This window comes from Chelonia mydas, chromosome 3 (genome assembly GCF_015237465.2).
Source record: "Chelonia mydas isolate rCheMyd1 chromosome 3, rCheMyd1.pri.v2, whole genome shotgun sequence".
NCBI lineage: Eukaryota > Metazoa > Chordata > Testudines > Cheloniidae > Chelonia > Chelonia mydas.
This window is the reverse complement of record NC_057851.1, coordinates 56,030,057-56,048,180: the sequence shown is the minus strand read 5'-3', so window position 1 is coordinate 56,048,180 and position 18,124 is coordinate 56,030,057. Positions and strand designations below refer to the sequence as shown.

The following is an 18,124-nucleotide window of genomic DNA, read 5'->3' as shown; positions in this document are numbered from 1 at the left end:
TGCTTAGTTTCATTGTCAATTAGAATTTTTGTCGATTGTCTTTTTAACTCGTGTTATCAGATGGATAGAGGGAACTGAAAGATCAGTCTATTGGAAACACTTTCCTGTTTGTTTTTTATACTAAATTTACAAAAAACCTGTCTTTAAATCATCTTTAATAAAGGTTTTTCAGATTCCTTTGAAAGTAAAGTCTAGAAATGGTGTTCAACTTTCTGACCAACCATTACCCTCTCGACCCAGATTTCAACCTTTGCCTCTGTTAACAATAAAGTGTGTTATCTTTTGGCTTAGAAAAGGCACAGAATTTCATTTCAGGGACATGATCCATTTCTCTCTCCCCATATTACATGTGCTCTTAGATGATTATTTGATGTGACTGAATTTATTTTTTACCTCTGTGGTATGATATGTACTGTCAACATTCTGAGAAATAATTGAACTGTATTTAAATTATCCTGCTTTTCTTTGTATACATTTTTTTTGAGAACATGGAAATTACCAACCTTTTACACTTCTCTTTCCTTCCTATAAATCAGTGAGTTAATTTAATATTATCTGAATCTGTCTTACAGGTTTTTATTTAGTGTGCTTTTGCCTTTTTTTCCTTGTTAGTTTAGTCAATTATGTACTATATTAAATAAAAATATTTTAAAATCATTTAACTTTTGGGAAAAGCATGCTTTCAAACTTTAAAAATTCCTTTAATTTTGGCCAGAACTGTGTAAAATATTTTTACACACACACACTGGATGCATTTAATTGGGGCAAACCCATCAAAAATTATGTGAACTTCACTTATATGTTAGAATCAAACTCTGGCCTGTAATCTTTTTAATATTTTTTAAAAAATGAAACACTACAGTTTGCAATGAGTTTCATGCTGGGTCTGTCTGAGTTGGAGAAACTTACAGTAAGGTTGGAGTGCAAAGATCAATGCTACTCTACTGTTTTATAGCCCCAGTCCAGTAGGCACATGCTCATAAGAATATGAGCAGTGTCATTGACTTCAGTGGACATTACTCATGTACTTAGAGTCACACTTGCTTAAGTGCTTTGCTGCATTGGTGTGGGGCTTTTTGTTTGTTTGGTTGGTTGGTTGGTTTGGGGGTTTTTTTGTGAATGAACTTCTAATATAGATGCTTAAAGTCACCTAAGAATAGTTACGGGTATGGAACAGTGAGCGCTGCAATTAACTGCTCCCACCAAATGGGAAAATTGCTGAAGGTCGGTTGGGCATGTTTCTTTAAATAATTCCCCTCATCCCTATTGTGAATGCTGTATTAACTTTTCTACTAATTTTCCCTATTCTTTCTCCCCCGAATGGGAGCCAAAGGAAGCTGCAGCCACAAGGAATCACAGGCAGTTCAGCTCCATTGGAGTCGTGGAAGACTGCATTGTGAGTATTGGACATGAAGTGAAAGCTTTCTCACTGTGACCAGGGTCTCTAGACTATGTGTACATATATGTATATTTGTGTATGCACCACACTCAGAGACCGTAACACTTCAAGGCCTTCTCTGTACAGCATGAAGAAGGAAATAGGGCACAAGCTGTCCCCCTCCCCCTCATTTGCAGGTCACCTTTAAAAGTGACGAATAGAAAAATATTTGTTGTTGCCTTCAAGTAGCTTCTGTTCAAACTGAATTTCCCTCTCTTACATTGATATGAATCTTGGAATATTTCTGAGCTTTCTTATATTCCTTCTGATTTCTTACTCAGATTACTCAAGTGAATAGGCCAGAAAATAATTAAATCCATGTAAATCATGAAGGTTTTATCCCTAACAATATCCTCTTTTGTGAGCTGTTTTACACCTCACAGTTGATATAACTTGAGAACTATTTTGTCAGGGTTATCAATGCATTCAGTGGTTCTCTTGGCCAAGATAAATTTTTGACCTATAAATAGAATATAGTATTAGTCCAGATTTTTGTAAATCTGATTTCTTAGTACATTTTAGACCAACGGTGGGCAACCTGCGGCCCGTCAGGGTAATCTGCTGGCAGACCACCAAACGGTTTGTTTACATTTGCACAGCTGCCCACAGCTCCCAGTGGCCACGGTTCACCGTTCCCAGCCAATGGAAGCTGTGGGAAGCAGTGTCCAGAATATCCCTGCGGCCCATGCCACTTCCCTAAGCTCCCATTGGCCGGGAATGGCTAACTGCGGCCACTGGGAGCTGCGGGCAGCCATGCAAATGTAAACAAACTGTCTGGTGGCCTGCCAGCAGATTACCCTGACGGGCTGCGTGCAGTCCATGGGCCGCAGGTTGCCCACCACTGTTTTAGACACTCAAACATCTCAGCTCAGATTTTAAACTTTTTGTTTCTTATGCTTGTTTCTCTTATACTACTAAAGATTCAGCAGCAGTTCCAAAAAGGAGGGACAAGAGACTACCTTAACAAATGCCCTTTGGAAGTTTGGCCTGTCTTGATGTAACTTTGAAGGTGTATGTATAAAATGTCAATCACCTTTTGTATTTTTTTGTAACATTAGAAGAAACGTCCACTAAACTAAAATGTACTGTACCCCTACAACTGCATCCACTGTGATAAGGCTGCTTTGATATTTGCCATTCCTGTGGGGTTCCTAAGATAATGAAGGCTTTTCTTAAATTCTGGTGTGTTGAGCAACTGCAGACAAATACAGGCTCATCAGGGTATGGATTGAACAACATTTTCCTATTTCCATGCTGAAGATTGTTGCATCTGTATTAAGGAGCACACTTGGTCTGTCTGAGGGCATTCTCTAGGGGGTTTGTTTACCTTACAGCACAGCGCTCCCTGTTCTGTAGAGAATGTGGCAATGATCCAGTTTGCACAACTTGTGCCTTCTCAGTGGCACAAATATGTCAGGAGCTGGTGCATGTTTAATTTATATTGGATAAGCAAATCTGCCCCGTCCTATGATCTTTTTACGAGAGGAGAGGGAGATTGCAGCAGTATCCTCCAGAGAGGAGCTCACGTTGATGTCTGTCTGGCTGAACAAACCCACCCATAATGCCCCTGTGTAGATGCAGCTTTGTCAACAGAAGAGGACTCCCACTGACACAGCTAACTTTGTTTAGAGAGGTTTCAGAGTAACAGCCGTGTTAGTCTGTATTCGTAAAAAGAAAAGGAGTACTTGTGGCACCTTAGAGACTAACCAGTTTATTTGAGCATGAGCTTTCGTGAGCTACAGCTCACTTCATCGGATGCATAGCATATCGTGGAAACTGCAGAAGACATTATATACACACAGAGACCATGAAACAAAACTTCCTCCCACCCCACTCTCCTGCTGGTAACAGCTTATCTAAAGTGATCATCAAGTAGGGCCATTTCCAGCACAAATCCAGGTTTTCTCACCCTTCCCTCCCCCCCCCCCCCACACACATACAAACTCACTCTCCTGCTGGTAATAGCCCATCCCTCTTTGAAACCTCTCTTTATAATGCGCATGATAATCAAGGTGGGTCATTTCCAGCACTAATCCAGGTTTTCTCACCCCCCGCCCCACACACACCCCCCTCCAAAAACCACACACACAAACTCACTCTCCTGACCACTCTCCTTACAATGTGCACAGCAATCAACGTGGGCCATTTCCAGCATAAATCCAAGTTTAACCAGAACGTCTTGGGGGGGGTTTGTAGGAAAAAAACAAGGGGAGATAGGCTACCTTGCATAATGACTTAGCCACTCCCAGTCTCTATTCAAGCCCAAATTAATGGTATCCAATTTGCAAATGAATTCCAATTCAGCAGTTTCTCGCTGGAGTCTGGATTTGAAGTTTTTTTGCTTTAAGATAGCGACCCTCATGTCTGTGATTGCGTGACCAGAGAGATTGAAGTGTTCTCCGACTGGTTTATGAATGTTATAATTCTTAACATCTGATTTGTGTCCATTTATTCTTTTACGTAGAGACTGTCCAGTTTGACCAATGTACATGGCAGAGGGGCATTGCTGGCACATGATGGCATATATCACATTGGTGGATGTGCAGGTGAACGAGCCTCTGATAGTGTGGCTGATGTTGTTAGGCCCTGTGATGGTGTCCCCTGAATAGATATGTGGGCACAGCTGGCAACGGGCTTTGTTGCAAGGATAGGTTCCTGGGTTAGTGGTTCTGTTGTGTGGTATGTGGTTGTTGGTGAGTATTCGCTTCAGGTTGGGGGGCTGTCTGTAGGCAAGGACTGGCCTTTCTCCCAAGATTTGTGAGAGTGTTGGGTCATCCTTCAGGATAGGTTGTAGATCCTTAATAATGCGTTGGAGGGGTTTTAGTTGGGGGCTGAAGGTGACGGCTAGTGGCGTTCTGTTATTTTCTTTGTTAGGCCTGTCCTGTAGTAGGTGACTTCTGGGAACTCTTCTGGCTCTATCAATCTGTTTCTTCACTTCCGCAGGTGGGTATTGTAGTTGTAAGAATGCTTGATAGAGATCTTGTAGGTGTTTGTCTCTGTCTGAGGGGTTGGAGCAAATGCGGTTGTATCGCAGAGCTTGGCTGTAGACGATGGATCGTGTGGTGTGGTCAGGGTGAAAGCTGGAGGCATGTAGGTAGGAATAGCGGTCAGTAGGTTTCCGGTATAGGGTGGTGTTGATGTGACCATCGTTTATTAGCACTGTAGTGTCCAGGAAGTGGATCTCTTGTGTGGACTGGACCAGGCTGAGGTTGATGGTGGGATGGAAATTGTTGAAATCATGGTGGAATTCCTCAAGGGCTTCTTTTCCATGGGTCCAGATGATGAAGATGTCATCAATATAGCGCAAGTAAAGTAGGGGCGTTAGGGGACGAGAGCTGAGGAAGCGTTGTTCTAAATCAGCCATAAAAATGTTGGCATACTGTGGGGCCATGCGGGTACCCATAGCAGTGCCGCTGATCTGAAGGTATACATTGTCCCCAAATGTAAAATAGTTATGGGTAAGGACAAAGTCACAAAGTTCAGCCACCAGGTTAGCCGTGACATTATCGGGGATAGTGTTCTTGATGGCTTGTAGTCCATCTTTGTGTGGAATGTTGGTGTAGAGGGCTTCTACATCCATAGTGGCCAGGATGGTGTTATCAGGAAGATCACCAATGGATTGTAGTTTCCTCAGGAAGTCAGTGGTGTCTCGAAGGTAGCTGGGAGTGCTGGTAGCGTAGGGCCTGAGGAGTGAGTTTACATAGCCGGACAATCCTGCTGTCAGGGTGCCAATGCCTGAGATGATGGGGCGCCCAGGATTTCCAGGTTTATGGATCTTGGGTAGTAGATAGAATATCCCAGGTCGGGGTTCCAGGGGTGTGTCTGTGCGGATTTGATCTTGTGCTTTTTCAGGAAGTTTCTTGAGCAAATGCTGTAGATGCTTTTGGTAACTCTCAGTGGGATCAGAGGGTAATGGCTTGTAGAAAGTGGTGTTGGAGAGCTGCCGAGCAGCCTCTTGTTCATATTCCGACCTATTCATGATGACAACAGCACCTCCTTTGTCAGCCTTTTTGATTATGATGTCAGAGTTGTTTCTGAGGCTGTGGATGGCATTGTGTTCTGCACGGCTGAGGTTATGGGGCAAGTGATGCTGCTTTTCCACAATTTCAGCCCGTGCACGTCGGCGGAAGCACTCTATGTAGAAGTCCAGTCTGCTGTTTCGACCTTCAGGAGGAGTCCACCTAGAATCCTTCTTTTTGTTATGTTGGTAGGCAGGCCTCTGTGGATCATTATGTTGTTCAGAGGTATTTTGGAAATATTCCTTGAGTCGGAGACGTCGAAAATAGGATTCTAGGTCACCACAGAACTGTATCATGTTCTTGGGGGTGGAGGGGCAGAAGGAGAGGCCCCGAGATAGGACAGCTGCTTCTGCTGGGCTGATAGTATAGTTGGATAGGTTAACAATATTGCTGGGTGGGTTGAGGGAACCATTGCTGTGGCCCCTTGTAGCCTGTAGTAGTTTAGAAAGTTTAGTGTCCTTTTTCTTTTGTAGAGAAGTAAAGTGTGCGTTGTAAATGGCTTGTCTAGTTTTAGTAAAATCCAGCCACGAGGAAGTTTGTGTGGAAGGTTGGTTTTTTATGAGAGTATCCATTTTTGAGAGCTCATTCTTAATCTTTCCCTGTTTGCTGTAGAGGATGTTGATCAGGTGATTCCGCAGTTTCTTTGAGAGCGTGTGGCACAAGCTGTCAGCATAGTCTGTGTGGTATGTAGATTGTAATGGATTTTTTACCTTCAGTCCTTTTGGTACGATGTCCATCTGTTTGCATTTGGAAAGGAAGATGATGTCTGTCTGTATCTGTACAAGTTTTTTCATGCAGTTGATAGATTTCCACTCCATGCGGCTAAATGCAGTGCCTTGCATAATGACAGGTTTCAGAGTAACAGCCGTGTTAGTCTGTATTCGTAAAAAGAAAAGGAGTACTTGTGGCACCTTAGAGACTAACCAGTTTATTTGAGCATGAGCTTTCGTGAGCTACAGCTCACTTCATCGGATGCATAGCATATCGTGGAAACTGCAGAAGACATTATATACACACAGAGACCATGAAACAAAACTTCCTCCCACCCCACTCTCCTGCTGGTAACAGCTTATCTAAAGTGATCATCAAGTAGGGCCATTTCCAGCACAAATCCAGGTTTTCTCACCCTTCCCTACGCTACCAGCACTCCCAGCTACCTTCGAGACACCACTGACTTCCTGAGGAAACTACAATCCATTGGTGATCTTCCTGATAACACCATCCTGGCCACTATGGATGTAGAAGCCCTCTACACCAACATTCCACACAAAGATGGACTACAAGCCATCAAGAACACTATCCCCGATAATGTCACGGCTAACCTGGTGGCTGAACTTTGTGACTTTGTCCTTACCCATAACTATTTTACATTTGGGGACAATGTATACCTTCAGATCAGCGGCACTGCTATGGGTACCCGCATGGCCCCACAGTATGCCAACATTTTTATGGCTGATTTAGAACAACGCTTCCTCAGCTCTCGTCCCCTAACGCCCCTACTTTACTTGCGCTATATTGATGACATCTTCATCATCTGGACCCATGGAAAAGAAGCCCTTGAGGAATTCCACCATGATTTCAACAATTTCCATCCCACCATCAACCTCAGCCTGGTCCAGTCCACACAAGAGATCCACTTCCTGGACACTACAGTGCTAATAAACGATGGTCACATCAACACCACCCTATACCGGAAACCTACCGACCGCTATTCCTACCTACATGCCTCCAGCTTTCACCCTGACCACACCACACGATCCATCGTCTACAGCCAAGCTCTGCGATACAACCGCATTTGCTCCAACCCCTCAGACAGAGACAAACACCTACAAGATCTCTATCAAGCATTCTTACAACTACAATACCCACCTGCGGAAGTGAAGAAACAGATTGATAGAGCCAGAAGAGTTCCCAGAAGTCACCTACTACAGGACAGGCCTAACAAAGAAAATAACAGAACGCCACTAGCCGTCACCTTCAGCCCCCAACTAAAACCCCTCCAACGCATTATTAAGGATCTACAACCTATCCTGAAGGATGACCCAACACTCTCACAAATCTTGGGAGAAAGGCCAGTCCTTGCCTACAGACAGCCCCCCAACCTGAAGCGAATACTCACCAACAACCACATACCACACAACAGAACCACTAACCCAGGAACCTATCCTTGCAACAAAGCCCGTTGCCAACTGTGCCCACATATCTATTCAGGGGACACCATCACAGGGCCTAACAACATCAGCCACACTATCAGAGGCTCGTTCACCTGCACATCCACCAATGTGATATATGCCATCATGTGCCAGCAATGCCCCTCTGCCATGTACATTGGTCAAACTGGACAGTCTCTACGTAAAAGAATAAATGGACACAAATCAGATGTTAAGAATTATAACATTCATAAACACTTCAATCTCTCTGGTCACGCAATCACAGACATGAGGGTCGCTATCTTAAAGCAAAAAAACTTCAAATCCAGACTCCAGCGAGAAACTGCTGAATTGGAATTCATTTGCAAATTGGATACCATTAATTTGGGCTTGAATAGAGACTGGGAGTGGCCAAGTCATTATGCAAGGTAGCCTATCTCCCCTTGTTTTTTTCCTACAAACCCCCCCCAAGACGTTCTGGTTAAACTTGGATTTATGCTGGAAATGGCCCACCTTGATTGCTGTGCACATTGTAAGGAGAGTGGTCAGGAGAGTGAGTTTGTGTGTGTGGTTTTTGGAGGGGGGTGTGTGTGGGGGGGGGTGAGAAAACCTGGATTAGTGCTGGAAATGACCCACCTTGATTATCATGCGCATTATAAAGAGAGGTTTCAAAGAGGGATGGGCTATTACCAGCAGGAGAGTGAGTTTGTATGTGTGTGGGGGGGGGGGGGAGGGAAGGGTGAGAAAACCTGGATTTGTGCTGGAAATGGCCCTACTTGATGATCACTTTAGATAAGCTGTTACCAGCAGGAGAGTGGGGTGGGAGGAAGTTTTGTTTCATGGTCTCTGTGTGTATATAATGTCTTCTGCAGTTTCCACGATATGCTATGCATCCGATGAAGTGAGCTGTAGCTCACGAAAGCTCATGCTCAAATAAACTGGTTAGTCTCTAAGGTGCCACAAGTACTCCTTTTCTTTTTTGTTTAGAGAGGTGGTGTTCCTAGTACACTGACAGAAAAAGCCCTTCTGTTGGTATAGGCTGCATCTACATTATAGGGCTATGCCAATTATAGGCTCTGTAGTGTAGACATACCTTTAATCTTGTCCTAGGAAAAGAAATAAATCCTGATCCTTCTCAGAAGTTTTAGGTAGGGAAGTGCAGGACTGCTCGGGGGGAGGGAAAACAGGCTGCTTTTATGTCCCACCATGGAAACCAAGTGGCAGTTATTTGCTTCTGGAATGGAGTCAGGAAATCCTATCTACAAATAATCCAGATCAGCTGACCCCTTTTTCCTCTCCCAGCTTTCTGTAGCTCTTTTCACTGTTCACCCAAAGCAACTGGCAGGGGAATCAGAAGAGGGTTGACAGAGGAAGTCTGGAAGGAGTAGTGGGGTGGGGAGTTCGGAGGGCCAAGATGTTAGTGTCACAACAGGTGTTCCATCCCCCTTTTCGTGCCTAATGTCACACATCCCATATCAACCAACCTAGGAGACACTTTCTCTTGTTTTTTGTTATTGTTTTTTTTTTAATATTAAGAATATGGGTGGAGGTGGCAGCAAAGGGGTCCCTTAAAATGAGATGATGTGTTTTGATAGTTCTTCATTTGTTTCAAAAGAAGGTGGTCACCTTAATTTCTCCTGCCTTCACACCCCAATGCTAAAGCAATGGCAAATCATTGTCTGCTGCAACTGTCTTTCCTGAACAAATGTCACCTAGGAGTAAGAAACAATATGGGAAACTGAACAGAAGGGAGTAAAACAGTTTAGTTTCACTTAAAATGTGTTGATCAATATCTTCTTGTTCATTGCTGACACACTTCCTTATTAGGTTCCTGGTAAGGCCAGTCATGGAGAAATATTGCACAGTGTGTAAACTTTCTGTATCTTTTCATTAAAAATCCAGACTTGCCGTACTGGATCAGCTCAGAAGTCCATCTAGTCCACTGACAATGGCAAGTACCATCTACTTCAGAGGAAGGTGCAAGAAAGCCTGTGGTGGATAATTATGAAATAACCTGCTCACAGAAGTTTCTTTTTAGCACAATCAGTTAGTGGAGGAAGAAGGATTTTGAATGAGGGATTGTAAATATTTGAATGGCCAGACCCAAATGGTTAGACTATAAGAATACTTTGCACTTACATTATATATAGTAGCATTTGACTAATGTTATCCCCATTATTTCAGATGAGGAAACTGACATGAAGAGATTGCAGAACGTGACTGGATGTTGCACAGTGAGCAGCTTGCAATAAACTGCTCCTAGAAGACCCAGAATCTAGCTAAGCTCACTCTCTGTGTTCATGGAACCTTCTATTTCCCACCTTTCATCTTTCTCAGCCATCTCTGCCATCAACCTGAATGCTGAGACACACAAGCCTTGTCTACACTGGCAAGTTTCTGCGCAGTAAAGCAGCTTTCTGTAGTGTAACTCCCGAGGTGTATATGCTGCCAAGCCACTTAGTGTGCAGAAACTGTGCAGCTGAAGTGCTGTAAATAAAGCACCCCGATGAGAGGCATACAGTTTTCTCTGCCGGGGATACAGTGCTGCAGTGCCAGTGTAGACCCTCTAGTCGATTACAGCACTGCAATTGGCCTCCAGTAGGTGGAGCTCATCTTAAGTGATCACTCTCCTTACAATGTATATTTTTTCATGGTCTGTGTGTATATATAAAATCTCATCACTGTACTTTCCACTTTATGCATCTGAAGTGAGCTGTAGCTCACGAAAGCTTATGCTCAAATAAATTGGTTAGTCTCTAAAGTGCCACAAGTACTCCTTTTCTTGTTACTGCATGTGATGCATGAAAAAAGCCCAGCTTGACTCTGAATGAGGGGAAACTGATAAGAAAAAAATCTCTTCATTTGTCAGAGCTTGTCTACACATGGAGTTGTTCAGAAATTACTATTTTGAAAGAGTAATTCCACACATGGACACTTGAATTTCTGAAATTCCAGTTTAGCTCAATTCATGCAGTAACCAGAAACAAGGCACACTTATTCTGGAGTAAGCGTGTGCATGCATGGATTTACTCAGAAATTGGGTTTTAAATTTACACCTTCCCTTAATCCAAATTAACTTTCAAATGTTGACAAGCCCTACAGTAAGCACATGTGATACAGAGAGACAATTAACATGGAACCTTAAAATGTCCTTTTATAGAAATGTTGTGGTAACCATGTTGACCCAGGATAGTAGAGATAAGAGGTAATATCTCTTATTGGACCAACTTCTGTTGGTAAGCATGTGTAAGCTTGAAAGCTTGTCTCTCTTTCACCAACAGAAGTTGATCCAATAAAATAAAATTACCTCACCCACCTTGTTTCTCTTTTTACAGAAATGCTTTTCAGAGGAGAATCACACTTTAAACTCAGGATAGCCCATTTAAAGCAAGTTGTTCACTGTCTTCCAAATGAGTAACATTCTGCTAGCACAGCGACAATGAACGACTGGGGACAAAAACAGTTACCGGTAAGTGAAGTGTGCCTGCCTGGCCTAGACTGAGGGTTACTCTCTGTGGGCCAAACAGCTGGCATTGGCTTACAGAGAACAAAAATTCACCTCCTGCTCTCTGAGCACTTGGGAGAGGTCAGAGGCAGTTTGTGTGAGCTTGTGGGGGAGAAGAAGGTGTGTGTACACAGATGCATAGGGGGCTAAAGGCATATGGTGTTTGCATCGGATGTGTAAAGAAAGAATGGTAGAGATGCACAGGTGGTGGCCGAGGTGACTTGAAAACATGGGAGGAAATGACAGGATTGACAGGGACCAGGAATTATGTCTGGGATGGGGACGGGTGTGTGGGTATCTGAGGGCGTAGGGCAGTTTCGGGGGGATGGGGCAGTAGGTGGGAACTTAAGGAAGGTGGGAGATGAGGGGTAGGTTGTACATACACAAGCTGGGTAGGAGAAATGGAGAACGTTTTAAGGGGAAAGGCACCATCTATGGTGACTAAACAAGAGGACTGAGCTCCTGCAAGCAAAAGGGTCCAGGAGTTTGTGTGGCGTGCGAAAGTGACAGGCTTGCTGAGGAAGGGGGTGGGGTGGGGGCAGGGAGCAGGGCTGGATGGGGAGAGGCAGAGTGCCCAGGGACGGGCTGAGGTGAGGGTGTGCGGCTGTATGGGGGAAGGGCAGCTATGTGGCTGTATGGAAGAGATGCAGGGGGGGCCGGCTGCAGGGGGGAGGGACAGGTACAGGGGGCAGTGGGGGGGGGATGGGCCCACGGGGGCCACACGATGTGTGGCGATGTGGGGGAGGGGCAGGGAAAAGGGGAAGGGTGGGGGGGATGGGCAGAGGGGAAAGGCGGCAGCGTATGGGGATCGGATGGGAGGGGCAGAGAGCTCTAGCTCTGCGCCCCCCCGCCCCCGGCGGTGACTCTGCCGCTGCCCCCGGCGGCCGGGGCCGGGGCCGGGGCCGGGGCTGGAGCGAGCGAGTGACACTCAGCGCTGGCGGGTCTGGAGGGGCGGCCGCGATTCAGGCGAAGGCCGGAGTCCGCTCTCTGGGCAGGCGGCAGGGGCCGTCACCAAACTCCCCGAGGGGAGACCCAGCGGTGCAGCGCGGGGGATGGCCCCTCCTGCAGCCGGTAGCGGGGCTGGGGGCAGCAGAGCACTTTGTCCCCGCTCCCTGCCGGGCCCGACGCTAGGGGCGGTGGGAGCGGTGGGGAGGAGCGAGTTGAACGCTGGAGCGGTGACGTGTCCCGCACGCCCCGCCCCCGCGCAGGATATATAAGCGCAGCCGCTCACGTTGTCGGTCTTTTTCGCAACGGGTTTGCCGACGCCTCGCAGGTGAGAGCCGGCCGCGTGGTGTAGGCCCGCTGGGGGAGGGGCGGGCCCATGTGGTTGGAATAGTCGGGCCCGAGGGGCAGGGTGGGCGAATGCGGCCCCGCGCGGGGAAGCTGCGGCGCGTGCGAGGGTCCGGGGCTGGCGGCGGGGAAGGGATACGCGGGGGGGGGGAGGAACTCGCCCCGGGGGAGGGCCCCACAAAATGGCGACGTGTCCCTCGCGCTGCCTCTTGCGTGCGGGGTCTGGGCCCCGGGGAGGGGAGGGGCTGCTACATGCGGGGCCTTGGAACCCCCCCCCGTGACTCTGGGGGGACTGTCCCTCCTTCTCTCGGCCTGGTGGCGCCGGCTGGCTAGCGGCGCGGCAATGGGGGGGGGTGGAGAATAGGGCCGCGCTCCCCGGTGCAGGGCCGCTCCCATTCGCCGCCGCCCGCTCAGCGAAGATGGCCGCTTCCTCTCTCTCCCCTCCTCCGCAAGCGACACAAAATGGTGGACGCGGCGGGCCGGGCGGAGTGTTAGTTACACAAAGGAGCTGCGCCCGGGCCTGGCCCCGGCTCTGCGCGCTTCGGCCGCATGGCAGCGCCTCGAGCCCGCAGGGGACCGAGCCGGCGGCGCGGGGGGGCCCAAGCGCTTCTCGCGTGTGGAGCCCCCCCGCGGTGGGAGGAGCCGTGGCCCTCGAGTACCGCCTGGGCCTAGTCACGGCCTCGAGGCCGCCCCGCCCTGAGGCGGGCGCCTCCCCCCGTTAGCGAGGCTCTGGCCCCGGGTGATCCCTGCCATGTTTGCTCTTCTCTAGGTGTTGATTTTGTAACGAGCGAGCCGGACGCCGCGAGCCACCCATCATGGGAAAGGAGAAAACCCACATCAACATCGTCGTCATCGGCCATGTCGACTCCGGCAAGTCCACCACCACCGGGCACCTCATCTACAAGTGCGGGGGCATCGACAAGAGGACCATCGAGAAGTTCGAGAAGGAAGCTGCGGAGGTACCTTCGCTGGCCCAAAAGATTTAATTAGCCCAGTAGCCTGGTTTAAGTGCAAAATGGAGGCTCTGAGAGCAGCCTGGTTTGGTTACTCCAGGCCACTGTTGATGAAATAGCACCGTGCTCCTTAAGCAGCGCTTTTCAACTACTCTGCAGGCAGTAGATCTACACCCATCTGTCAGGACAGGGAGAAAATTACCTGATTTATCCAGAGACTTCAATAACAGCTGGGATTTTCAGAGTTCTCAGCCTCTGACTGGGTGTTCAGTCAGACAGGCAACGCTAAACAGTTTTGTGTAAGCAGCTGCTGCATTCAGGTTTTTCGCTAATGGTAGAGGAATACATGGCTCTTCCTATATCAAGTTGAAAAACATTTCTTACTACCTGTGCCTGCTCCATATGTTCATCAGTGTATTTTCATTTCTATGTAGTAGAAGAGACTGCATTTCAATAAAAAAAAATACTTTGAGTGACATTAATTATACTAGCTATAAAAATTGCCTGTGGGTGAATAGCACATCTTCTAGATGTGGAAGAGATTACAGTGGTATGAAAACAACTTGAAGCAGACACTTGATATGAGGGCTTGTATTTGTAAGGTCTAATGTTAAAAGATCTGTTAATATAATTAACAGAGTGAAGGCTAAAGTGTCACTAGGTTAAATAACCGAGAAGAGATGGAATCTCTCACCAGTTGTGCCAAATGTGTTCAAGCCAAAGCTGTATTAGCATTACAGAAATCTAGCTGCAACAGAAGCCTTGTACTATTTTAGATATTTTTCTGTGTTCACTAACATACAAATTGTTTTAAACGGTCATTTAGAAAGCAGTGCAAAATATACTAATGTTACACTTTTTTAACCACCTGTAGATGGGCAAAGGTTCCTTCAAATATGCCTGGGTTTTGGACAAGCTGAAGGCTGAGCGTGAGCGTGGTATCACAATTGACATTTCTTTGTGGAAATTTGAAACAAGCAAGTACTATGTCACCATCATTGATGCTCCTGGACACAGAGATTTCATCAAAAACATGATTACTGGCACCTCCCAAGTATGTAAACACTATGAATTCAGTGGAGGATTTTAGTGTTTTCTGACCTATATTTGTGGTCCGTGCAAAAGAAACTAATGAATCTTTTTCCCCAAAGGCTGACTGTGCTGTCCTTATTGTTGCTGCTGGTGTTGGTGAGTTTGAAGCTGGTATCTCGAAGAATGGGCAGACTCGTGAACATGCCCTTCTGGCCTACACACTGGGTGTAAAACAGCTGATTGTTGGTGTGAACAAGATGGATTCCACTGAGGCACCATACAGCCAGAAGAGATACGATGAAATTGTCAAAGAAGTCAGCACTTACATTAAGAAAATTGGCTACAACCCAGACACCGTAGCTTTTGTACCAATTTCTGGTTGGAACGGAGACAATATGTTGGAGCCTAGCTCTAATGTAAGTTTGTTTATCTTGTATATCAGAATTAAATTGGAGGGACTGCCAGAGTGAATTGTCAGGATTAAGAAACAATGCATTTGAATGGAGTTTATATAGCTGTTTAAAACTGGATCAGATCAGGTTTCGTGTTTCACAAACTACCTTAAGATATCAAGGAGGAAATGTATTTGTCCTTCCTATTTCTACATCGCAGTATTTCTAAAGGCAAGTTACGTTTGTGCTGCTTTTTGTTAGATGCCCTGGTTTAAGGGATGGAAGGTTACTCGTAAGGATGGCAATGCCAGTGGAACTACCCTGCTAGAAGCTTTGGATAGTATACTGCCACCAACTCGTCCAACTGACAAGCCTCTGCGTTTGCCTCTGCAAGATGTCTACAAAATTGGTGGTAAGTATTTTGTGCGAATAGTTCTGTAACTTTTTCTCCATTAGTAAGCTTTTTAAAATATAACAATCAGATTGATGGTGATAGTCTATTCCTTTAAAAAGCAGAAATGCCAACATTTGCCAGAATGTTTGTTTTTTTTTAAGCAGGAGAATGGTGGTTTTTTAAGTGTCATACCTGTTTGTATAAAACCTTAGTTAAATTGGAAGGAGTAAAAACCTAAAGTTGCTTTTCTTTTCAGGTATTGGTACTGTTCCAGTTGGTCGTGTGGAAACTGGCATCCTGAAGCCAGGCATGGTGGTAACATTTGCACCTGTCAATGTAACAACTGAAGTAAAATCTGTTGAGATGCATCATGAAGCTTTGAGTGAAGCTCTGCCTGGTGACAATGTTGGCTTCAATGTCAAGAACGTGTCTGTGAAAGATGTTCGCCGTGGTAATGTTGCTGGTGACAGCAAGAATGACCCCCCAATGGAAGCTGCTGGCTTCACTGCCCAGGTACTTTTCAGAACCATTTGAAGATCTTTGAAACGTAGTTATGGATTGATGCAAATATTGGTTTATCTTGTTTGGAGTGAATACTTTGAAATTCTCTCTAAAAGATAATCACTCTGGGTTTTTAACCAGCTTAACCCAACAAGTTATGTTGAGAGAGGTTATTTTTTAATATACTTACAGGTCATCATCCTGAACCACCCAGGCCAAATTGGTGCTGGTTATGCCCCTGTGCTGGATTGCCACACTGCTCACATTGCTTGCAAATTTGCTGAATTGAAAGAGAAGATTGATCGTCGTTCTGGTAAGAAATTGGAAGATAGTCCTAAATTCCTGAAATCTGGAGATGCTGCCATCGTTGACATGGTCCCAGCCAAACCCATGTGTGTCGAGAGCTTCTCTGACTACCCTCCTCTGGGTAAGTGGTCCTCTAAAATGACTGCTTGTACATTCATGGTATGTTAGTGCCATGCTCTTTTAGAAATCTGTCTTAGTTTCTTGGGTGGGGTATTCACTTTACTTTGTTAGGTGTCATTGACACTTTAAGCTTGCTATAAATAAGACTTTGTGCGGTGCTCTGCTCCATAACCCTTTTAAAATGGGTGGAGGCCAAATTCCAGTTTACCTTCAGATACTTCCAATTTCATTTGCAGTTGGTTTTATATTTTTACTTCCTGCCATATCCCGAGTGGTATTGTCATACAGAGGTTGCCTCATTCAGAGTGTGTATCTGTATACTCCCATACAAAATTATAAAATATCATTTTGTTTCCAGGTCGTTTTGCTGTGCGTGACATGAGACAGACCGTTGCTGTTGGTGTCATCAAGGCAGTTGATAAGAAAGCTGCTGGAGCTGGCAAGGTCACAAAGTCCGCCCAGAAGGCTCAGAAGGCTAAATGAAAATTCTGTACATCAGCTGCCACCTCAGTCTTAATCGGTGGAAGAACGGTCTCAGAACTGTTTGTCTCAATTGGCCATTTAAGTTTAATAGTAAAAGACTGGTTAATGATTACAATGCACCGTAAAAGCTTCAGAAGGAAAGGAATGTTTGTGGACCATTTGTTTCGTGGCAGTTTAAGTTATTAGTTTTTAAACCAGTAAATTTTTTAATGGAAACAACTTGACCAAAAATCTGTCACAGAATTTGAGACCATTAAAAACAAAGTTTAATGCTAAGTTTGTGTGTTCTTTGAATTAATGTTGACTCTATAGGAAAAACATATATCCAATTTATTAGAGTAAAATTCAATTAATATTTTATAAATGCATGAGTTAAAGGTGAATTGCAAAGCAGAAATAAAAATTGAGTCTCTTTTGAGTGTCCCGAACAGTACAGTAGGATTCAGTTTCAAAATTTTGTATCCATTTTACACATCCTTAAACAATTCCTCATTGACTGAAGATACCTGCTGCACTGCACAAATCAGATGCAGTAATGTATTGCAGAGTGGTGCATTCTACAATATGTTCAGTAAACAGATTTTTTTTGACTGAGGAAGGTGGGATGGACAGTTAACATCAAAGGGTAAATTTTTGTTTTGTCCATGTACCATTAGATTAGTTGGGACATCTTGCACACACTTGAGCTCAATTTTCACTTTGTTTTCTAGTTTGTCCATAACCTAAATGGATAGGTATGTAACAGTACATTCATGCATTTGCTTAGGTCATTTATTTGAATTCTCCTATGTATTCCAGATCACTAGCAGCATTAAGTCTGAAAGCTGCAGTGAACTTACCTAAATCTGCTGCTGAAATCAGCCTGTGTAAAACCACTACTTGCAAAATCTTAGTCATGAATAAATGTGGAGAATAGAACTAGTATGCATTTTAGTCACACTGGTTTTAAAACTAAATAAGAACTAACTTAAATGTTTGAAGGCACATCTATACTTAAATATGGCTGGGGCTCTGAAATCTTCAACAAAGCTTGAGAACTGCTTGCTTGTCAAGTTGAATTAGATATTAGAATGCCAAAGGAGCCAAATTTTAAACCTGGGGAAGAACTTCTTTGAAGTCAAAGGGCTTGTTAACATAGTCTGAATCTGGCCCAGTTCTCTGTAAAAGCACACTGTAACAGAAGAAAAGGATTACTGGAGCTGTGATGGGATCAGGAAAAATAACATTAACTTGTAGCTGTATAATCCATTCCCAGCAAGATTTTTTTTTTGCTGTATGAAATACAAACCAGCAATGAGATTTGAGTTACAATTAGTTTGGCAGGGGCCTCTAAAGTAGACAAATACGGACAATGCAAGTTAATCGAGGTTTCAGTTGCACATGATGCAAGATAATTAATCTTTCACTTACATTCTTACTACAGCCTCAACAAACAAGGTAGCAAAGATCACTAAACTTTGTGGCTGGTTAGTATTGCTTTAAAAAAAAAAAATTTAGCACCAACTTTACGGTCAGACCAGTGCACCTATTTTTCATCTGCA

At 45.0% G+C, this 18,124-nt stretch overlaps 1 protein-coding gene and 1 long non-coding RNA gene across 3 annotated transcripts; both read left to right on the top strand.

The window, feature by feature from the left end:
- Positions 1-363: 363 nt before the first annotated feature.
- On the top strand, positions 364-11,288 carry LOC119565758. Of its 2 annotated transcripts, XR_006289450.1 has the most exons (4): positions 364-1,396; positions 2,359-2,449; positions 9,792-10,245; positions 10,943-11,288. It is a non-coding gene; the product is annotated as an uncharacterized LOC119565758 (long non-coding RNA). The 2 variants fall into 2 exon arrangements; XR_005224613.2 differs by lacking the exon at positions 10,943-11,288 and having other exon boundaries at positions 9,792-10,597.
- Positions 11,289-11,904: 616 nt separating this feature from the next.
- Positions 11,905-16,859, top strand: EEF1A1 (eukaryotic translation elongation factor 1 alpha 1). The gene is made up of 8 exons (XM_037894331.2): positions 11,905-12,385; positions 13,172-13,361; positions 14,230-14,409; positions 14,507-14,803; positions 15,041-15,191; positions 15,430-15,686; positions 15,867-16,101; positions 16,459-16,859. The coding sequence occupies exons 2-8, from the start codon at positions 13,218-13,220 to the stop codon at positions 16,581-16,583; spliced, it is 1,389 nt and encodes a 462-aa protein (XP_037750259.1). The 5' UTR covers positions 11,905-12,385; positions 13,172-13,217; the 3' UTR covers positions 16,584-16,859.
- Positions 16,860-18,124: the final 1,265 nt, after the last annotated feature.